We start from the raw sequence: 22,582 nt of genomic DNA on the forward strand, positions 1-22,582 counted from the left end.
ATTTTAGCATGGCAAGTGTATCCTTGTGCAGATTTGAGTTTGTTAGCATAAGCTGAGGTCTCCTGGTTTCCCTTTCTGCAATGGGATCTCCAGAGAACCTGGAAGCCCTTCTCTGCATATATTTTGTTCAAAAATCTTTTGGAGGCCGGGTTCCCAAAACTGCATAGAGTACAGCATCAATGTCTGCTGTGAAATGTGTTGGACATAGTATTTGTCCATAACTAATGCAGACATCTTGATCTCATGTGGCTACTTCATGATTACAGCATTGGTGACGGTCATTTCCAACTGATATGCTGAAATTCATAGCAGAAATTTTACAGGGATCAACCCCAAAGATCCTTTAGTAATTTACTTTAATTTTTCATTCTTCTGTCCATCAGATAGTTTTATTTGTCCTTTATTATGTTGCTTTCCTGTATTGCCAAATCTTTTATCATTTTAATATTTGCACTGGTGTTGCATATTTAATAACTGTTATTAATCTCTTCCTATGCTAATATTATGCTCCTCTGTCTCTCTTTTTGTCATGTCTTTACCCGGTACCTGTCTTCTACTAGTGTCTCTTATCTCAGTCTTCACTAGTGGCAGCTTCTCAAATGCTTTGTCAAGATTCATGCATCTGACTGGGGATTTTATAGTATATGTGACGTTTTAGGTCTGGGGTTTGATTGTGTCCAATGATAAATTTCCTGTAGGAGGATGGGGTTATATTAAGTTGCTTCAGCTTTTATATCATCTCTGTTGTGGAAGCTTCTATTTTTATCAGTTTTGCTATCTTATATTACCTGTTAATATTATCATGCTTACTGAAAATTGAATTAAAACAAGTGTTTAGATGGCTTACATTTTTCCTTTTTAATGCTGTGTACATACTTTCTTTATTCTTACTGTGTAGTAACCTAGTTGGGTTTTTTGTTTTGATGGGTTGAGTGTAAAACTGAAGAATATACTTTGGAAGGTGCCATTTGGTTGGACTGGACAAAATCTTCTTTCATAGTTGGACAAACATTCTTTGTCCTGTTGCCTATTCCTTGCTGACTGTCTGCTTAATTGTGGGGCATTTGTTGATGTTGCTGTGGGGGGTGTGTTGCATTTATTTAATATGTTTTGTTTCATCAGGTTTTTTGTTTTCGTTTGTGGTTTTTTTGGTTTTTTGTTTTTTTCCTGGGGCAAGAGAAGGTGGCCATGCATTTCTCTTTGAGTTAGGAGGATTAAAAGCCTGGTAGTCCACTCAAACACCTTGGATTCTTTTTTTTTCCCCACTGCAGTACCTGTAATGACTCTTGTTGGGGAAGCAGCACAAGGCTGCACTGCGATAATCTTTGCTGTTGCAGGACAGACAGCATACAGGCTGGCAAACAAATGATTTTTCTTTATTATGTGCCTTTGCTAACACAAGCGCCTTGAACCACTTCCAAACAGTTACCTTGGGTGTGTGGCAGCTCGGATGCAGGTAGGGTCATCCAGCACTGCTGTACAGCAGAACGTCCACCTGCCAGCTTGATACAGACCAGTGAGAGTTTTGCTTGGTATATGAGCCACAACATCTATATAGTGATCTTATGGGAAATATAATCCATATTCTATTAATCTAAAAAAAAAAAAAAAAAAAAAAAAAAACAAAAACAGAAAAACCCCAAGAATCAGTCTAAAAAGTATTTCATAACTGCACATGTTATAAAGATCAAGGAAAAAGTACCTGGAGAATGCATTAAATTGACCGCATCTTAACATTGCCATGTTTTTAGTATTGTTAGATTTATTTTGGCCATATTGTTTTGAATTTTTAGCAGAGAGATTTTACCTGAAACCACCGGGGTGGTGAGCGCACAGGAACCTGAGACAAGCATTTCTGGGTGTTCTTCATGTAAGGCAGGATTTACAGCATGCAAAATGGGTAATAGAGGCTCTTTCTTGTAGCCCTGTATCATAAGGGACTATATATTAATTGGCCCATTTAATTGGCCCAGTGAATTTCTGTTTCACTGAACCTTCTATGTTAGAAGTGGTTAGAAACAATGTTAATTTTGAAAGTGCCAAACAGTGGAGAAAAATATACTTTTAACTAAGAATCAAAGGGGTCAGATCCAGAATTAAATTCAGTCAGTAGCTCTAAGATTTCACTGAAGCATCTTGAGGTCTTGTGTGGAATAGTTGAACATAGCTAGGCTGTACTATGCATGGGGGTGTGAAGGTTCAGTGAAGCCCGCTACACCTCTGTTCCTTGTTTAGAAAAATGCATCTTTTTCTGTACTGTTCGTCAAAATACCAGTGAGAGTTTGTGCAAGATCAAGAGCTCAGGTTGACTGAGTCTGGAACTGGTCTTTTGGTTCTTACAGTGCTGTGGTTCCCAGACTCTTTGATAGTGGCTTTGCATTCATAGTTGATATTTAATGCATGCAAGGCACTTCTGTTTTCTTCGTGGGGATCTGTGATAAAACAAATGACGTTTTGTACTGACATTATGAATACGAACAAAGAGGATCTTGGTCATCATGACTCTCAAGCCATTCATAAAATTGTACTGTGGCTATGTTTCCTCAAAGCTTTTCTGCTGTTCTGGACAGGAAGTTTTGAATGTAATTTTAGGGTTGTCTTTTAAAATGCTGTTTGTACAGTATATTTTTGGGATAGTGTTTGACCCAAGATGACACAAGAATATCCCTGTATTCTTGTGTGGAAGGGATTCAGGCTTAGGTGAGTCAAATACTCTCTGACCAGTATTCTTTTAGATAGTCCACATATGGAGGGTGTAATGTTTAATATTAAATTTACATACCTGAAGATAGCTTCTGATTTAGCTGAGTGACACAAAATATACTGAAATAACAATACAAATGCAAGTTACACTTGCAAGTTACACAATATAGCAGTTGCAATACAAAGTTCAAACACAATACCAACGTGATCCCTTTTACGGGTCTCTAGAATATGCTCATCGTCACGATGTTAGGCGTCCCCACTCAGAATGTGTGGGTTGAAGCCAGCTCAAGCCTGTTGCTCTCTTTGAAATTCTTTTGTTAGTTGTTTAGTTTTTGTACTCTCTGTTGTGCTGAGACACATACTGAGCCTCAGCTATGCTGGTCTAGCTAACTCAGGGAGACGTTTACTTTTTTTTAATGAACTCAGGGAGAAACATTTACACCACTAGTTGATTCACTCAACTGTAATGTAGTCAGATGATCTGTTCAACTGACATAGCTGTTTATCTAAAACAAAGGCCACCCTCTGGTCCTCTTTGTGTTGAGATAAAGTCAGCTTCTTTGCAACAGCTGTGGTCAGTCACACCCTGCGTTATTCTGAGCTTCATGGGCATGTTTCCCTTGCTCATCTTCTCACAGCTGCATTCCGTTTTGGGGGTTTATAGGTTGGTCACTGTAACGGAATGATCATCAAATACAGCCTTGGATGAATTTGCAGAAAAACTCAGACCCGTTGAAGACAGCAGACCCTGCTTAGTCTAGACACTTTCATTCTTTGGGTATGATGAATCTTTTTTTATCAGTATTTTTAGTTTGCTTTTTACTGTATAGTATGTGTGGCATAGTGTGTCCAGGCTTCAGGTTGGCATAAATGCATGCTTAAGTATTTTATGCGTCATATAAACCACTTTGAATTCCACATTTAATGCATTTCTAAGCACAAAGGCATTTATTAAATTGAAAAGGATAAACAGACTGGAAGCTCAAATTTCTCAATGTAATTAATTTTTTGTAATTGGATATACAGGGTATGGAGTGAAAACTAATGTTTGCCTCACTAGTCCAATGTGGTGACAAGTCATTTCGCGTATCCAGTTATGCTGCTCTGAACAGCTCTGCTGTTGATCACTTTCTGATATTGCTGTTTACCACTTATTTTGGTGTTGAGCAGAAGGGTAGTATAGCAAGCAAATTATTTAATTATCCCAGTGTTAGGATTTTTTCAGTATTTGTCTTATATGATACACTGGCCAAAATGGTTGCTGTGACTTTTCATTGTTACGGGGGTGGTGATGTTCTCATGTCTAATACAGCTTTCAAACGTATATTTTAAATGTTGCAAATTCTGGAACTTTAAAGTAGATAAATGCTAGTTTATAGCAGTTCAGTACTAATTCTGACCCTTACTGTATCTTCACCAAGTGGGAAAAAGTATAAACGTATTCCAACACAATACTGTAATGCAGCAGTAGGTAGAAAATTAACATCATATGGACAGCTTTGTTATCATACAGCCTGACTGGCAGATGTTATATTTTGTAACCTTGGTTTCGTTTGCATGCAGGGCTTTTCTAAGTGCTTTTCTACTTATTTAAAAAACAAAACAAAACACCTTTTATGTGCCTCATAGGAGTTTCTTCTCAGCATGGTTGCTGATTTCGCCCATAATTGACTAAGGGACAGAGTTCTTGCAATTCTCATTATAGTCATTAACTGGGTAGAAGAGGAAAACCCAGGACAGCATGCACCCCCGCTGTACCCTCCAGCTACAGTCCTCTGAGCTGGAAAGTCACAGTTGCCAGGCTCACCCATCCCATTTAGCCTGCTGTTAGGTGAATGAGCATGTGCTGTGTTCAGACAGCACAGGAGTAAGCGTCTGTCTGCCTGTCACTCAGAATGGGTGGGTAGTTGCAAACAAAACTCCTAATAGCTTAGGAAACAGGTATAAACTGGAGCTGTTGTGTTACGGGACCAAGGGTAAAGCTTGGGATAGTGCGTTATGAAATGGGCAGGGAGGGAGTTGCTGGGACCTGTCCGGGTGCCTATGGGTTATGTGAAACTAATCATGGGGAAACTGATTATTGGGAATTAGTTTGTTCTTCTATGATATGCATAATTTCTCTTAAATAGCACCATCCAAATCCTTCCACAAAAAAACCCACCTAAACTTCAGTTTTCACTTGTCCTTGGTCAGAAATGCTTCTGCAATTCTCCCCCATCGCCCCCCATTATTATGGGGAAGGGGAACAACTGAAACACATGTGAGACAAGGGTCAAATATATAACCTTTAGTTTAAGATTGGCTTCGTATGATACAATTATGGGCCGTAGGGTGTGATGAAATTGTGCAAAATGTCAGTTTTCCTTATAATTACAGTGCTTTAAAAAAAAAAAACAAATTTTTAAAGGGTAGTTTTTTCCACAGATAAGATGATTAAATTGGGACAAGTGTACCATTTTGAACACGTGGAGAATTTGAAACTGTTTTTGGAGATGTGATACCTCTGTCCTGTATTGTCACTATGTAAATGAAAATTACGACACATTAGTTAGTTTTATTTCCTTGCTTTTCAGTTCAGTAAATTAAAAGGCTATAGGAAGGAGGCACTGGGGAGCTGAGCACTTGAAAATATTCCATGTCAGACAATCTGAAGGGTAATTGAGATAGGAAAGGACAGGACAGCAGTGACACTCACAAGCCAAAGATGAGGTGTTTTTTTCCCTTCGTATGGTCTGTTAGTATAATACCAGCTAAAATCGAAGTGCAGTTAAGTGTATTTTTAGTGGAGGAAATGCAATCTTAATTATAGAGTATGTGCTGGGAGTATAATGTTAAAATGAAATGTAGTGTCTTGTGACCTGTGAATGCGACAGTCCCATCAGTTTTTTTAAAAAACAAAACAAGAAAGGGTAGAATGTGGATGACTGTTCTGAACTGCAGCAGTGCAGCTCAACATATTTCAGATGGGGACTATTAATACCCAAAAATATCTAGAAGCTATAGTGTTTGAAATTTGCAATGTGGCGCTCTTTCAGTTGCCCTCATTTCTATATTGCATTCCTACAATGACATTTTAAAGTTACTGCTTTTTTTAAGGGTATTTTATTATTTAAATATTGCAGTTTTTTACCTTCCAAGCTTGTTTATCTGACATACCTGGTTTAGGTCACTTGGAGATAGAGCTTTTTGGATTACTTTATTTTGTTTATTTCATTACATAGAGGTCTTAAGTATGAGATGCTGTAATACTATTTTGTCATATCATATTACTCAGTTACCTATCACTTACTTTCTCCATTTATTTGCAGACTGTGTAATAGTTCTGAGTTAAACAACAAACCTAAAGTGGATTTCATAAATAATAGTGACTTCAGAAACAGTCACACTTGTTATAAACATAGACCTATGAAAACTGATTTATAATCGTTTTCACACTAGAGGGCACTAACATCTCATGAAACTTAAGCCCAAACCAATTTTTTACTCTCTCTGTAACACTTAGGTATTGGGTAGTCTTACTGTTTTTCTAGTGGATGCTAAAGGTTTCAGTTTCTTTGCAGCCTTTTCTCTGTAGAAATGAAAAGTAATAGTATTCTTGCAAGGATGCATTAAAAGTTATTGTGTGGAGTTTTCCTATGTGTTTTTTTTGTTTTCTTTTCTTGTCTTTTTACCAAACAATAATTCAGGTAATTTGTGGAGGAAAATGTAAATTCCACTTGTACTCTTAAATTGCTTTTTAATGTGGTAATTTTCACTTAAAGCTGGTGAGTAGACATAGAAGATAAGAAATTTTTGGACAACCTCTTATAAAAGTATATTCCAGATGTTAAATCTAGTAGATAACTTTTAAAAGTTGGAAATCAAAGGGGGGAAAAAAATCATATGTGAACTGATGTTGCAGGCCTAAGTTAGGGTTAATGCTTACATTTACGTTTTGATACCCAGTGTGTAGAAAATAGTATGGAAAAGAATATGAAAGTCTATACTGCCAGTAAGTAGTGGGTCACAATGGAGCCTTCAGTTGTTTATGTTAATTTTAAGTAGGTAGTTTTAGAATATGTGTTTGAATTGAAAGTTTGGACCTCAAACTGGTATAGCCATTTTGAAGTGCTTTATTTTTGTTATGGATTTTAGATACTGAATCTTGGTTAAAACATGTGAATAAAATGGTTCCTGATTACTTTTTGCAGGAATGGTTATTCAGTTGCCTTGGAGATGATCCTACTGCTGTAAATGTAGGGCTGAAGATTAATGGTGTGGGCAGTATGGACCTAACGAACGGACAGTCAAGCAGTGTTAATATTGCGGCTACCGCTTCAGAGGTAAGGATTACAAAAATGAATTATTGGACACTTAAGACCATAAGTACTCAATTTTTTAAAAATGCAGTAAAATAAGTTTTTCTTTTAACAGCTTTGGTGCAGCAGATTCTTGTTTTGTGTGTTGGTTTCATAGGCCCCAGTTTGGATGTGAATAACTTGCAAGTTCTGACCTTTGTATACCAAAATAAAGCATGAGCTAGCAGTTACAGCCTTGCCATAGCCAAAGCTGCTTTTTTTGATGTTCTCTTCCATCACATCTAGACAAGAAGCTTTTCTTTTCAAGTTTTAAAAATAATAGGTGCTCTTAGTGCAATAACGTGGGCTGGCAAGGCCTGTGGGAAATATTCCCTTCTTTGACAGGTACTTGTATGTGTGTGTTGAAGGGCAGTCTGACACAGTAGCACTGGAATCAGGTTGTTCTTTGTCTCTTGAACTATATTCAGGAATTGGTATGAGTCTGCTCCTGCCTGCCAAAGTTTCTGCCCTCTAGAAGTGAACAGCTCCTGAGTTAAGAGCGTGTGTATCAGCCGAGCAGTGGAGATTGGCCTCCTATCCTCATGCCTCTTATTTTGAAGTAGTTTTCCATTTGTCATCTACTTGTTAAGGAAAAGAAGGGATGGGGGGGTGAAGTTAGTACCAGAACTTCTTGAGTTCCTTTTAGGTAGGATCGTGTGAGGAGCTGTTGAGAGTTGTGACTGATTCCTAAATTCTTAACAATATTGGAGGGTTTGCAAGACGTGGTTGGTTCTAATTGACTGCTTGGTTTTTTTCCAAAACTCTTGCAAATCACTCCCTCCAAGTTTTTGTTGGTTTTTTTTTTTTGTTAATGCCTTGTGGTACTCTGATGAAGGGAACTGAGAATCTGCCTTCTGGAGTACTGTGTCCAGTTCTGGGCTCCCCAGTTCAAGAGGGACAGGGAACTGCTGGAGAGGGGACAGCAAAGGGCTACCAAGATGCTGAGGGGACTGGAACACCTCTCTCATAAAGAAAGGCTGAGGGATTTGGGTCTCTTCAGTCTGGAAAAAAGACGGCTGAGGGAGGGCCTTATCAATGCTTATAAATACTTAAAGGGTGGGTGTCAGGAGGATGGGGCCAGGCTCTTCTCAGTGGTGCCCAGTGACAGGACAAGGGGTAACGGGCACAAACTTGAGCATAGGAAGTTCCATCTCAACGTGAGGAGGAACTTCTTTCCTTTGAGGGTGGCAGAGCCCTGGCACAGGCTGCCCAGAGAGGTGGTGGAGTCTCCATCTCTGGAGACATTCCAAACCCGCCTGGACGTGTTCCTGTGCCACCTGCTCTGGGTGTCAGGCAGGGGGCTGGACTAGATGATCTCCAGAGGTCCCTTCCAGCCCCTACCATTCTGTGATGTTTCCAGATGCATTGTTTGCCTTTCTTCGTTAGGGTGACTGAATATATGCTTTTGCTTGTACAGATGTACAATACTAACCTAAGCTTTCTGCTCAGGGGAGACAGTTACTTTATTGCTGATGCATATTATTTTTATTGCTTTTGTCAAAGTGTGAAACTTGTTTTTACCGTAGTGGATTTCAGTTTGTCTCTTTTCTTTCTTTCATTCTTCTTTTGTTTAAAAGGCAAGGTGTCTTTTAAAGTCAGTAGTGATGAGAGCAACAAACTCCTGAAAAATGTTGCTTCCGTGAATGAATCTTTGGGCCTTACCAAAGGTGTTTTATTTATATGTTTATACATGTGTTTTGATAGCAGAACTACGTGTGTGCTGTTTGCTTCTGTGTGCATATGGAAATGGAAAGTGCCACAAACAAGGTGAAGGGAAAATTGTAGTGTTGCTTTATCAAAAGGAATCAAATAATCTCCAGCACAATTTCACAAGTATTGTCAAAACTTAAAGACAAAAGCTGGCATCAATCTCCAAGACCATTGTTTGTTTTTGTACAGATTCTTGTACTTCCTTTATCATTGTGTTATGAATCACTGGTTGACCACTTGTTGGCGTGCAGCTGAAAAATTTTCTTGGAGGAAAGATCTCTTTTACTGAAGAACATAATCTTCAATGTTTACATCATGTCTGATAAGATTGCATAAAATATAATAAAATATATAAAATATATTGTGTGTTTTGCCACAGCTGAGGTGGAGCTCCCAGCAATACTAGTTTTCTTTCTCTTGAATCTCTCCAAAGAATGTATTAGCAAAAATGTTGTGGGAGCTCTGTTACATCAAGGCTATGCTGTTGTTGAAGCATGCAGGTACCATACTGTACTTCAGGCAAGCGCACTGTTTGCCCAAGAAGAGGAGTTAAACCCGATATAGTTACTGTAGTAACTTTGTTCTTCATGATGGTTTTCATGTCTCATCTTATTTCTTCCTTTTTAGTTGAGAGTTTGCTTTATGCCAGGTTTCTGAAAGAGAAAAGAAACGAAGAAGCAAGAAGCATGCATAGCCTTCCAGGGCTTCAGAGGAGAGAGTGTGTGGGGCAGAAAAATGATTGCATGCAGACTTTTGAAATAAGTATGCCTGGGGTTCATATATGAAACATACATCTGGATGTGACATTCAGTCTCCATGCGAAAAAACCCTTCTTTCTTGCAATGACTGAACAGAATCTAGGTTTGCATCTGTGTTGTAAAGGAAGTAGTAATAACATAGATGTATTGTTTTCATATGAAACATATCAAAACAGTATATGAAACATGAAGTGTTAATTTCATACAAAGTGTTAATTTTTTGAACTGTGTATTTTGCAGGGAAGCTAAATATGTTGTAGGCAGGTTCATAGAAGAATAATCTATCACATTTTTTGCAAATGTGAATTACTAGCATTTAAAAAGTCCTTTAAACAACTTGATTATACTAAGCGTCTTCAACAGAAACACATACCTAACTCATGGTGTAATTCTCGTAAGTTTTAATGCTTCTAAGAGAAACAGGAAGAGATTGATACTGTTCTTTGATGTTAACTATTCCTTTGGAGCAGACCTTGTCTTTTTTCTCACCATAGTGGTTTTTTTTCTGTTCGAAATTCAGTGTGACTGTATTGTTGTTCTTATTTTTGGTATTAACTTTCCTGTCAACAAAATTGGAATTTAATTATGCCTTGAAATGTAACTATTGCGTTTTGAGGAACACCTTTGAAATCCATTGAAATCGGTTTGAGAGTTTAGAGGTGTCTGTCAGGAGAAAGTGTGTCCTGTGACTGACTTTTAATTGATAATTTACCCAGTAGAAAAATTCTGTGAACAGTGGTGTTTGAACAGTAATTTTACTTTTGGGAGGGTAAAAACAAAAAAGAGGAGAGAACCAAAATATCATCAGCGTTTTTGGTTTTTTTTCTGCAGAAGAGTAGCAGCTCCGAATCCTTGAGTGACAAAGGCTCGGCTGAACTGAAGAAGAGCTTTGATGCAGTGGTATTTGATGTTCTAAAGGTTACACCAGAAGAATATGCGGTAAGCAATTCAAGTGATTTTTGTTACTTCGTGTGTGAATCTTCTTGGTAACTTTGCCTCTGTGTCTCCATTTCTGTATGGTTTTTGCCTAACATCCGTTGTCCATGGGTTTCAAAAATGGATCCTGCACTATAGTTATTAATTGTCTATATTCTGTTTAATTTTAAGTGATCTTTCTGGGCTATGCTGTCCAGGCATTTTTCACACTCTTAAATCTAACATCGACCAAAGATTCTTAAGTCTTTATTATGCAGCTTAATTCTGACATGCATATTTTTGTTGCAAGAATACACTTGATCTGTAGTTGTTTTTTCTGGAGGTGTTTACATTTTTAACTTAATTCTTACATCTAGAAAGCGTTTACTTCTTTTGGGTGCAATGGTACAGAATAATGAGTTGGATATTCTTCTGCACAACAAAAAACAAATGAGTGAAAATATTTAAGCAAAACATTGGGTGATTTTTTTTTTTACCTACTTGTAGAGGTTAAGATGACAGATGGTCCCTCTAAGTGATTCAAGTATGTTACTAGAAAGATTGCTGACAAGCTATTGCTCTTACTGCCTTTATAATTCCAGTGATGAGATTCATGATGAGTTGTCCTGGGGAGATTATTGAAATGTGGTAGTATGTATCACAGAATATTCCCATTAAGTTTTTTCTATTATTTAATAGTTAATAACTATTTATTTATTAATAGCTAAATTGATTTTAATGAGTAGACTGAAAATTTAAAGCATCTGGATTATGAAGTGGTACTTACACCTTAAATTCTTCTTGGGTAGTTAATGGGATTTATTCCTGACTGATGTTGAAGTCATGTAGTTTGGGTCTCTTGCTCCATCATCAGCAACAGCTGGGCAATGAATCACCTGCTTTTCATGGGAAGATGTTTTTGGGGCTGGCTGTTCTTTCACTTTTATCTTACGATCTCTCTACATAAAGGACATCCAAGTACTTAGGGATTTTGGGGCTAGTGGTGTGAATTCAACTGGAATTAGCATTCAGGCCAGAATAGCTACAGGTTCCTTTGAATGGCTCAGCTATTTAGTCAGTGGTGGATGCTGTTGTGCAGCAGAATAGTCTTGGTGTAGTTGCTGTCACTCACTTGGACAGTAAAACATACAAAAGTGCTTTGTCTTTTATTGCATTTCATGATCCTTTTGCTCTACTAAATCATCTCTCCTGTGCAGAAACCTTTTATGTTCATGGGTGTTCTAAATGTTACCTACTTAGCAAATCTTGGTCAAATAGAAATCTTTATTAAAATCCAGTGTTTTTACTGTTTTCATATTATGCCTCAAACTGTGTAGAGTTCCACACATAAACAAGAATCTTTTCGTTAAGCATTTCACATTGCAATTTTGAACCTGTGGTTATGTCTTTGGTTTATACTAACTGGTATAATTTTGCTGTTTTCTCAGTTCCCCAAAAGAAAACACCTTTAGTCTTAGCCTTCTACCTTTTAGAGTATCTAGTTCTTCATGTGAGGTTTCATTTACTGTAAATGGATCTGAAATGTCCTATAGATAGAGTTCTGAACAATCAAGCAAGATTGCCAGTAGTCAGTGTTCAGCCCTTTGGCAAAGTTATAATTAATTTCATTTCTTTTTCAATTATTCTATACACATCTGTGTACAGAACTACAAACATTAACTTCTTTGTTAACGTTTGTTTCCTCGGGCAAGTTTATCTGCTTTTCCAGTAGGGCTTGCTTGCTTTGAATGCTGTCTTTTTCTGATCATCCTTGCTGAAGGTAGTAGAAATAAGTAAATTCGCCCAAAACTTAGGTTCCTTGGAGGAAAAATACCTTTGATCCGTATGCTTGTTTTTATTTTATCGGCCGTTTCATTATTCTTCCTGCTTTTAGTCCTACCATATAGAGTCTTCATCTGGGTTTCAGTGTTAATGTGAAGGCTGGCAGAGCGATGCAGTATGCCCAAGCTCTTGAGGATACCAGCACTGATGAGAATGCAAAACTATGTTAGTAAGGTTTTCACTTAATAGTGGGTATGTACCTCTCAGATTGGACATGGATATGCTGCCAATTGCTTTTTCAAAGGATGAGAAAACTTATGGTTTAGTGATGGCTCTTATAAAATGGATGTAATACAGACTACTGACATCTGTCACTTAGCGAAGGCTGAATCCTATTACCAACTGCAGAATGAATACTGTTTTCAAAAAAATTTTTTTTAAAGTGGTGAACTGAGGAAATAATGTGTGGGCTAAGTACCCACATTTTGCATTTTCATCAAAACATGTCACTGTGTATGGACGGAACAATTAGAGTTAAGCTGGAGAAAGAGGAGGAAAAATCTGAAAGATAATGAAGTTTGAGAGATACTGGAAATAAGATTCATGCTAGTGGTTTCAGTATCAATATGAGACACACAGATGTCTTTTCAGTTCCCACTGCATTAGAGACATCACTGTTATTTCAACACTTGATCTGTTTAGTCGGTTATTGGGTAAGAGACAAGTTGGACTAAAACTATTGCTTGTAATCCTGTATTTTCAAGAACCTGCTTACCAAGCCAAAGAGAAGCCCAAGTGTAAATATTTTTGGTGATTTTATTTCCATATTCTTCCCTTTGGCAGTCACCTAATACTGTCCTGAATGCACAGTTGGTGTGCCGTTTCATGTAATGGTCCTTTGTTAAGTCTTGTACTAACTTTCGAGCAGAAATAAGCCAGCCCTTCAAGGGGTCCAGTTTGAACAATAATGGAAATTATTATTGTAATACATGCGCAATAGTCCAGTTAAACTGTTGTTACCAACCGGGTGTTTTGTAAAGTTGAAGGCCACTTTAGAAAGGGACAAGTTACAGCCGAAGCAGGTGAGATCTTCAGGCATAGCTGCTGCTGTTGCAAATTTACAGTTTGCTTTATCACCTTACAAAATTTCCAGGGGATGCGTTGAATATGTGCATCTTTCACAAAATTTTTTTTGGGGGAAAAAAAAAATCCCATTCAATGAGTATGAAAGTAGCACATGTTTGTTTTCTGCTAAGGATTCTACAGACAGCTTTCTAGCTGTAACTAATAAGGAGACTGTCTGTTTTGAATACCTGCTTTTTAGGCTGATCACTGCTCACTTCTTTATTAAACAGCTAAAAGCCACAAAACAAGTTGGTGCCAGGATTACCCACTGGTGTCTGGCCCTGCTGATGGAGCTGTTGTGTGTGCACAGCGTAGAGACAGTTGCAGTGAATGCTGGCCATTTTTGTTGAAGGGAGAAGTGTGGTTTCGAGTGTACAGGGCACAATTTGTGGGGGAGGGATATGTTAATGGTGCAGTGGCAGTGGAAAGGGGGGGTTGGTGAGACTGAAAGAAAAAAGGAAAATGCTTTGGGGATGTGAGCTCCAAATTAAGATGCTGGCGAACCTCAAGTTGAAGAAATATTTATTTTTTGCTTTACAGTAAATTCTTATTCCTTAGACTGCTACTGTTTAATTATTTGACTGTTTATTACTTTTTGACTCACTTTACCATTTTATACTTAGCCACGGTGGTGTAAATATTTGAGGTGGAATTAAGGGAAGCACAGCTGTATAAATGCGTTGCTTTTTTCCCCACCTAGTTATCTAAGAAGGATTCTTTATTCTTTTGCCTAGTCTCTGAAAGTGCTGTGAAGTAAGTTTGCATTGAGACGTATGTGCATTTCTTTTCTTTTTAATTCCAGTTAGGCTTTGTCAACTGGATGTTGGAAAAAAGAATATTGCTTAATTTGGAAAACGGTATAAATATAAAGTTTATTTTAACATGTTTAGGTGAAACAAGGAATTTTTCTTAGAGGCATTCTTATGGCAGTTAAATATCAAGTTATCTATATCTGAAAAAAGAGCGTGAGTGTGTGTTTTGTAAAGGAAGCAGGTCTTGAGAGTTCTGGAACTGCATCACTTGCTTAATAAAAGTGCATAAATAGGTCTTGATCTGTGTGGGGTTCAATAAACACGCTTTTTGCAACTTTGAACAGAACAAAAATAACTTAAACTGGTCTGAGGTTCCCCCCAGGAGAACTTTCTGTCTTGTGCGGGACTCTGGCAGATTCGCAGCCTCCTCAGCAAGTTCCTGCACAGCTACTGGTGTGAGTTGTGCTACACAGTTCCTGGCAGTAATGCTGGTTTTGGCCTCTCCTGAGGCTGGTTGTTGGGGGATTAGGGAGTTTGAGGCAAGTCTGTCATCTGCATCTGAGAGCAGTTTGAATAAAGTTAAGTACTGGGCCCTAGGAGCTTTTGACGAAAAAGGACTTCTGCTAGTATGTGATCCTATTAGCTTTATTTTAGAGGAGTATGCTCCCAATGAGAGCAAGAAGAAGCAACTTTATTATAGTGTGGAGGAACTATTAATGATAAAAGTTCTGGAGCAGACTTTGTGAGAAAACAAGTAGAGTTTCATCACAGGAACTTTAATCCCCCCAGTGTTCATTTTGGACTGCAGAATTATTCTCCTACTGATGCAGTGCTTAACAGAGGCTTAGCTATTTTTTTTCGGCGAGGAAAAATATTCTGGCAGTCTGGAGAGACAGTGCTAAGCCAAGTTGGAAGGCTTAAATATAATTCCTTCTAAAAATTCAGATTAAGGAACAATTTATGAAGTGCTGCTTGAACCAACATGGCTTCAAGGAAAATCAGATTATGGCAATATTCTTCAATAATCAAAATGTAGGCATTTCATATTTTTTTTAATCTCAGACAGAAATGTAGTTTTTCTTTTCACAGTGAGAGTCTCTGTCTGGGAGCTCCATGGGAAATGCACTGTCCTCATCGTAGGTACCTGGCAGGAAAACTTGTAGTACTGCAAATAGCCTGAGAGGAGGAGTTCGTGCTTGAGAAAGTCTAGGGACTCGAAAGGTGGGGTTATAGTCCAGATCAAATGGGAACTTTCATATAGGGGCATGGAGAGGAGCTCAATGCAGGGGTGGTAATTGCAACTAGAAGTTCTTAAGTTACAGGGTTTTATGGAAGGAGGGTAGTCCATGTGTTCACGGAGAAGAGAGAAGGAATTGGGGAGTGTTTTAAAATTCCGCTTTGAGTTTCTCCATATTCCTCAAAGAAGCACAATGAGATGTTGCTTCTTAATCACCTGGTTGTAAAATTTCTAGCCTGACAACCTTGGCCAAGAGAGAGGTGAATCTCTCTATCTGTATATGAAGCTGTGTGCTAGTAAGTTTAGTATTTTGAAGTACTTGTTAACAAGTCCAACATCTCAACATACAGGAGGCCTAAAATATTGTGGTGGGGGACTTGTCGCCAGCCAAGGTCTTTGAATTACATGCAAAAGTGCCCATGGCTGTGCAGGGGGGTAAAAAGTTATCTTCCAGTGTCTTAATTGCAAGATGTTCATTCACTGTTTTTAAAAGATGGTTTTCTCTTGTAGGGCTCTTCAAGTGATTGAGGACTGGGAAATATATTAGTCGTACCTTAGATGTAAAAACATACTTCTTCTAATTGCATTGAGGAATTGTTACCTAGGATAAACAGAAACACAAAACTGTCATTCAGGTTTTTCTTTGCTTGAGCAATGAAGTTCTTTAATATATGTAAATGAACTCCAATAGGCTTCTTGAAAGGTTGAAAATATCGATTCCCTATCTTTGTGTAATTTAAATGATGAGTAAGAAGTTATTCAAGGTTTTGTATTGCGCATGTGATTTTATTATTTTTTTAAATATATGCAGCTGACAACTAAAAAAAAAAAACAGAGGTTATGGTTGGCTTGCTTCATGTAACAAATTGATGTGAATGTTTACAATTTTTGGTTTGAATATTAAAACATTAAACCACATTTAGGAGAAGGAACTATCCATGAATTTGTATTGGCTGGATTGAGGAGCTGGAATGAGAAAAGTTGGTGCATTGTATCTCCTCGCTGAAGAAACCAAAGTAGTGGCTTGTTTATTTGGGGTTTAAATTGCCCACAATTTGGTCATGGTAGAAGTTACTTTTTTGTAAGAGTTGAGCAATGGCATCTAACATAAATATCATAAATATAGTTTTGTCATTTCAAGTGCTATTACTTAGAATGCCAGACTTACAGTTTGCTTTAATTTTTACTTAGTAGTGAGCAAGCACCCTTAAAATGGTAAAAATTCAGTTAAGTGTTAGACTTACAAATATGAATAAGTTAATGTTTAAAAAAGTTTTGTCAAAGGTATAAACTCTTATGTGAGGTGCATTGTCATATCTACAAACGCAAATGGTTTCTTATCTATCAGCTTAGGTATTCAGCTATCAGTCACTTGCCTCTTTGGAACTGGGAACAATTTTTTTAAGTGCTCTTAATGGCAATTGCAAGCTCTCTAAGAAAGGAACCTCAATAAGAAGGCATGTTTTTTGAACAAGTGATACAGTGTTACTGTGTTACTTGATACAAGATGTTACTTGAATAAGTGATACAGTGTTACTGAAGATAGATATTACTTTTAGTGAAAGCAGCAAGATGTGGAAATCAAACAAGCAAAAAAAACCCAACCCAGCCTAATATCAATGTGATATTAGACATCTAGATACTAGAAGATGTTTCTCTTTTAAAACTTACTGTGGTGGGTTTTTGTTTTTTGTTTGTTTGTTTTTTAGTTCTTCGAGTTGCTTTTTTAAAAAATGTTCTTAATAGCAATTTAAAATCTCTTTAGTAATGAACATTAATCTTGAGCTTTGGCATGAGTGGGTTGCTTTTTTTTTCCCTCCAGTGTTAATATACCATTCCCCATTCAAAATGTATGCATATGTTTTGATATGTGAGTTCTGTTGCAAAGTTATAATAACTGCCTTTGTTTCATAAATAGTGAGTATTGATCCTATCTCAAAGTAATAATTAGTTTAGGAGTTGCTACTGAAGCAAGTTACATTATAATTTATCTAAGGCAGTTCAGGTTGATTAAGATGACAAATTCTGGAGGGCTGGGAAGACAGACACTTATTTTTAAGCATTCTCTCTTCTGTGTGAACAATGAGTCAGTTTCCTGGCTCACTTTTATTATTGTTGTATTGTTGTTTGAATCTTGTTTTGGGTGAGGAGGGTTTGCAGTGAAGTGTTAATAACTATTGAAATGCCCGGGTCTTTTGTAAGGATGTTTTTTAATATACTTTATATTCAAATTTTATTGAAGTGCCCATTCATTTGGTTTCACATTCCCCATCTCGCCCAATTTTTGAATTAGTTTCTCTTATTGGGAAGCGTAGCAATATGTTCATTCAGCCACATATTTACCTAAAATAATACATTTCTGAGAAAGTTTGGTATACTTTAGTAGACAAGTGGGAGACTAGAGATTGAGTTCTTTGGCTGGTGTTTCAGGACTGGGTTCTTCACCTTGGAAATCAAAAGGAAGCGTTAACTCTTGCTGTAATGTCTGGCTGCTCTATGATCAGGTGAGAGAAATCAATCCACACTTTTCCTTCTGTCCCTGTGTCTCTTGAGTGTTCTCTGCAGGTAAGTGTTATTCTTTGGTGCTTGTGCCTGCACAGCCATGGATATGTGATTAGATGATTTACAAAACTGGGATAGATTTGCTGCGTCCTACTGAGTGAGAAGTTAAAAATAACACACGCCCCCAAATATCAGGCGGATTTGTCCTATGCAGTGGTACAGGCTTTCTGTATTTAGATAAGTGCTGTCCTAATAGGGAAGCCCTTCGCTTAGGCATTCTCAATTTATCATCTTAAACTTTTTAGTAAGGTCTAGAAATAAGCTTGTGCCTCAGCTCCTTTTAGGATAAGTGTTCTCTGAAAACATCTTGATTATCAGCTTCAAGTGCATTTTAACTCTAGAAATTAGTTAGCCAAGTTTTCCCTGTCCCCTTCTTAAATACCATGCTTTTGGAGAAAAATCTTATTCCCCCTACTTGTGGGGTGTTTTTCCCTGCCCCAGTAAAGATGTGTCTTGCCTAGTTGTTTCCTCAAAAGAGCCTTATACGTAGGTACCTCAAACAAGAGGGCATAGTATTAAATTGTCAAGATGAAACTGCATTTGCTTACTTGGGTTCGGCATAACATAACCCAGAATGACATCTGTGACGTATGTTTAGAAGTTTCTAATGCTCTTCTGTGTGCAGTGTAAAGATCCAGCTGTACCCTTCACCTATAGCGGAGCATTGTCATCGTGTTGTGGCTTTTGGCAAGGAAGTATTCCTGTCACTGTCCAAGGGTCCTTATTCTTTATCAGATAACCTGCTCACGTTAGGAAAAGGTGGGGAAATAGCATGAAAAATTACCAGCATTGTCTGTGCATGCATTCAAAATCCTTCCAAAGCAAAGCTTTATTAATTGCTGTTGGAATAGTTTGTGTTGCCGGGGTGCACTTTCACAAATTTGTCCACTTCCTTTGCCAGGAATGACTTGTTGCTGTCAGCACTTCTTGTGGCGAGATAAAATACCTCTCTCAAAAAAAGGCTTTGTGTGAAGATTTCTGACCTTGATGATCTTAAAAAAAAAAAAAAAAAAAAAAAAATGCTGAAAGAGTCTTTAATTTTAGGAAAAGAAACCATTTTGATTCCCTCAAGAATAAGTCATTTTTTCACAGGCCTCATAATAAAAGAATAGAATAGTTTCAGTTAGCTAGGTTGCTTTCAGTTTGAAAGGCGTCCTTTGTTTTTGGCAGAAGTTTATTATATGTATTTTACTGTAGCTGGTATGGGTGCAAGGGAACAGAGAAGTTATGTTGAAGGCAGAGAGTATTTTGTCATACTCTATTCCTGATTTTCTGTTATTACAAATAGCTGCTGCTAAAAAAACTTTGGGGGTGGGGGGAGCAGTATGTCTGTCTGATGTCCTAGACTTCATTTAAAATTTTAAGGTACAGTATAATTTGTGCTGTCGAGAAGGATGCTGCAGCTGATCAGTTGATTGTTAAATCACGTTTAAAAATGGTAGTTTGGAGATTAATTTTTGAGTTGGCATTTAAATATCTTATGGATACGAATGAGTGGCAGGTACTCGCATGTGGTATGAAGCATATGATTTGTGTTATTTATGTTACAGGACAAAGAATGTAAGAATGTCTTGTTTATGTAAAAGGTTGTATGGGTTTTACTGTTACAGAGGTCTTCAGACATGTACCCTTCTTGAGTGTATATTGCCTTATTTATAGTAGGGTATGTGGATTCATAAAATTGGTCTGATTTAATCTCACTTTAGCCCAAGACTAGAAAATTCTAATATAGCTTTAAAACACCATGGTTTAGGAGAAGAAGGAGCAGCCAACTAAACCAGAGCCCAGGCAAGAAAGTTTGTAAAATGGAAACTCCTAAAGGGCTTGTTACTTTTACGATGATGTACTGCAAAGTACCAGATGATTGTGTCCACTGTATCGGTTACAGAAACTGGGACTGATTTATGTAACTTTTCATGGTCATGTTTGATTGCTAGAATTCATAACTAAAAATAGATTTAGAGGTCAAAGAGATCTGCTACAAAATGTGTATTTGGTTGTCTTTGGCAAAATGCATCGTTTCTTGTCTCGTTAGAGCAAGGGCATCTCTTTGCATCTGCTTGCTTTCAACTAGAGCATCCCAGTTAAAGTTTTTATGCGAGGTTGACTTTATCTGAGAAGCTATTCTGCTATCCAACAGTGGCATTCAACGGAAATTGTGATTTGTGAGAGTGTACCACAGAGTGTATAAATGGGGAAACCGCTATTTTCAAGGAAATGGGAATAAAGCTATGCAGCTCACATCTGAGGAAATGGAACAAGGCCTCTGAATTCACTGTTAGAAGGGTATTTGTGGTATGTAACTCAGATGGCGCTGATATTTCTGGGCTACCTCCATACTCTTTGAAAGAGATGGTGTCTTTCTTTTGGATACATAGGCAGAAAGCAATCTTAAGTTGTATGCTTAAAATAGGGCTCTGTGGATATGTTTCAAAATGCAAAACCTGGTCTTTGACTCCGAGTTCCCTTTTACCCCTTTCAAAGCTAAAGAGGCATCCCAGATTATTGGTTCTGATTTGCTGGAAATGAGATGGCTGTATTTAATTTTAGCTGTTGCTGTGCAACTGAACAATTACTTAGCTTAATTATTCAAATATGGTCCAGGTATTGATTGAAGAATTTCAGGGATTTTTCAATAGAATTGGGTAACATCTAGACTAAGATTCAGAGTTTGAAGAAAAACTGCCCTTGAGCAACTAAATTTAGTTTGTTGTATTCTTGGGTAGCTTCTTATATCATGTTTCTGAGTTCAAGATTTGACTTGCATATGTAACTGCAGGATTGTTCTCTGGAGAATAATTTCTTATACATTGTTTATTTTATTAAATGTAAAGTTTGGAGTACTTTATTCTCTGGTTTTGCAGGACGGCGCTGTGGTAGGAGCCGAAACCTCTGAAATTAGCTACAAAATGAAAGTCAAATAATAAAAGGAAACAGAATAAGTACCATTCTCATGTAGCACAGCAACTTAATGTAATGCAAGGTTAATATTGAGCTGAACTTATGATTTTTTTTAACTTTTTTTATTTCAGGGTCAGATAACGCTAATGGATGTCCCTGTATTTAAAGCAATTCAGCCAGAAGTAAGTAGTTCAAGTTCACTGCTTTTTGTTTCAAATTTAAATGAAAAAAAAAAAAAGGTTTGCCAATGTATAAATTCTAGAATTGCAAAGTGTAAGTATGTCAATAAATCTTCATTTTTGTCCCGGTTCATATAGGTCTGAAGCAGATGGCTTTGTAACACAAAAATATGTGTAACTAATAGTTTGTTTGGGGAATGAAGTATTGGTATTTAGATAAGTTCAGCTAGTGTCTATATTTCAGTGTTTCCAAATGACAGGCATCTTGATTTGACTATTCTGATCATGATGATTAAGGTTTCAGCTCCTGAGGTATTATGTGGTATGTCAACCTGTGTTTCCGTAACTGGTTCGTATCTTTTTTTGGAAAAAGAAAAGTGGCTGTAAAGGCATCTTGTATTCAGGATGGGTGTGATCGGTGGATATGTTGGTGATTTGTGTTCTCTGTTTTGTTTCTATATGATGCCATATTCTGTTCTGATTGCAGCCTGACATGAACTGATGTTTTCAGAATCTTCACAGTGATTATAATAAATGATGAATTTGTTTATCATTTTTTCTGTACAGTTAGCATTTCCCTATGGGCGTTGTTTTGCACTTTTGAAGGCTTATTTTTCAGTTTATTGTCCACCTTATCAGTACGGTGGAAGTCTTTTTCAGCTCATCAGTCACCTTTAGGCTATTGTAAAATATTTTATTGGTAGCGTGCTTTTCTCATGTAACTCCTGTGGTGTGCTGAAGAGTATTTTGCTTCAAGTGGAAAAACCTGCTGAATCTCTTGGTTGTGACTATTGATTTCATTATTTGTGTATCCACAAATATTTTGAAGGCTTTCTTTTGATCTGTACTTGAAAACGTTGTAATGATTTAACTTTAATGATTTCAGCAAGCTATTTCCCAACCGATGTGGTTTTGAGTGGGATTTTTTTGTTGTTTTTTTGGGGGGTTTTTTTGTATTTTTTTTTTTAAATCCTTCAAAGACCCTCCCATTTGATCTCTCTGGGGTGTTGTGTTTTTTTTTTTTTTTTCTGGGCACCCTTAGAGTCTTTTTGATTGGCAGAATATGTTTATTCTAATCTTCTAATAGGATATATCTTTTTTATTTTATTTTCTTTAAGCTCTTTCCCAAAACTTTAAAGCATTTTACCCTTTTATCTAATTCTTTTAAATAGTTTCCTCGTGTGTGTTTGTATACTTCTTTTTCTAATGTTAAGCATTACTGCTGTGTAGGGTTCGAGTTGAAGTTGAATAAGCTCTGGGTGCTTTTACACAGTGCCTCATCTCTAGTTACACTGAGCTTCAAAGGACTGGATATCAGAAAAATCAAAACACCAGTTTAACTAGTGAGGACTTTTCCTAATGATCTGCTGATAAAGAAATTTAACTGCTTGACGTTGATGCTGGTTTATTCTTTGCAGTCTGCTTCCAGCACTGCACAGGATGAGCAATCAGTTGTGTAACAACCATAAGGAAGCCAGCAAGTTATATCTAGTGTCCGTGATCCAATACTCCATACCTCCTAATTTGTTGCTCCTTTAATTGCTGCCTCCTGTGTCTCAGATTATGTTGTGTGAGCAGACCTACAGAAAGTCTCTGGGAGTTGAGAAGAAATGTCAAG

The 22,582-nt window shown here is 37.3% G+C and overlaps 1 protein-coding gene across 10 annotated transcripts in view; it reads left to right on the forward strand.

The window, feature by feature from the left end:
- The window catches only part of RALGPS2 (Ral GEF with PH domain and SH3 binding motif 2), a 152,272-nt gene that overhangs the window by 40,974 nt on the left and 88,716 nt on the right, over positions 1 to 22,582 (forward strand). For 7 of the 10 annotated variants that reach the window (XM_054211237.1, XM_054211236.1, XM_054211235.1 and 4 more), the window contains 3 exons: positions 6,897 to 7,028; positions 10,343 to 10,450; positions 20,917 to 20,967. In XM_054211237.1, the coding sequence (XP_054067212.1) occupies positions 6,897 to 7,028; positions 10,343 to 10,450; positions 20,917 to 20,967 (291 nt within the window). Of the gene's footprint in view, positions 1 to 3,370; positions 3,485 to 6,896; positions 7,029 to 10,342; positions 10,451 to 20,916; positions 20,968 to 22,582 lie in introns of all 10 variants that reach the window. The other 3 variants (XM_054211245.1, XM_054211238.1, XM_054211242.1) reach the window with 2 other exon arrangements.

The sequence above is a fragment of the Rissa tridactyla genome, chromosome 8 (assembly GCF_028500815.1).
Source record: "Rissa tridactyla isolate bRisTri1 chromosome 8, bRisTri1.patW.cur.20221130, whole genome shotgun sequence".
Lineage (NCBI taxonomy): Eukaryota > Metazoa > Chordata > Aves > Charadriiformes > Laridae > Rissa > Rissa tridactyla.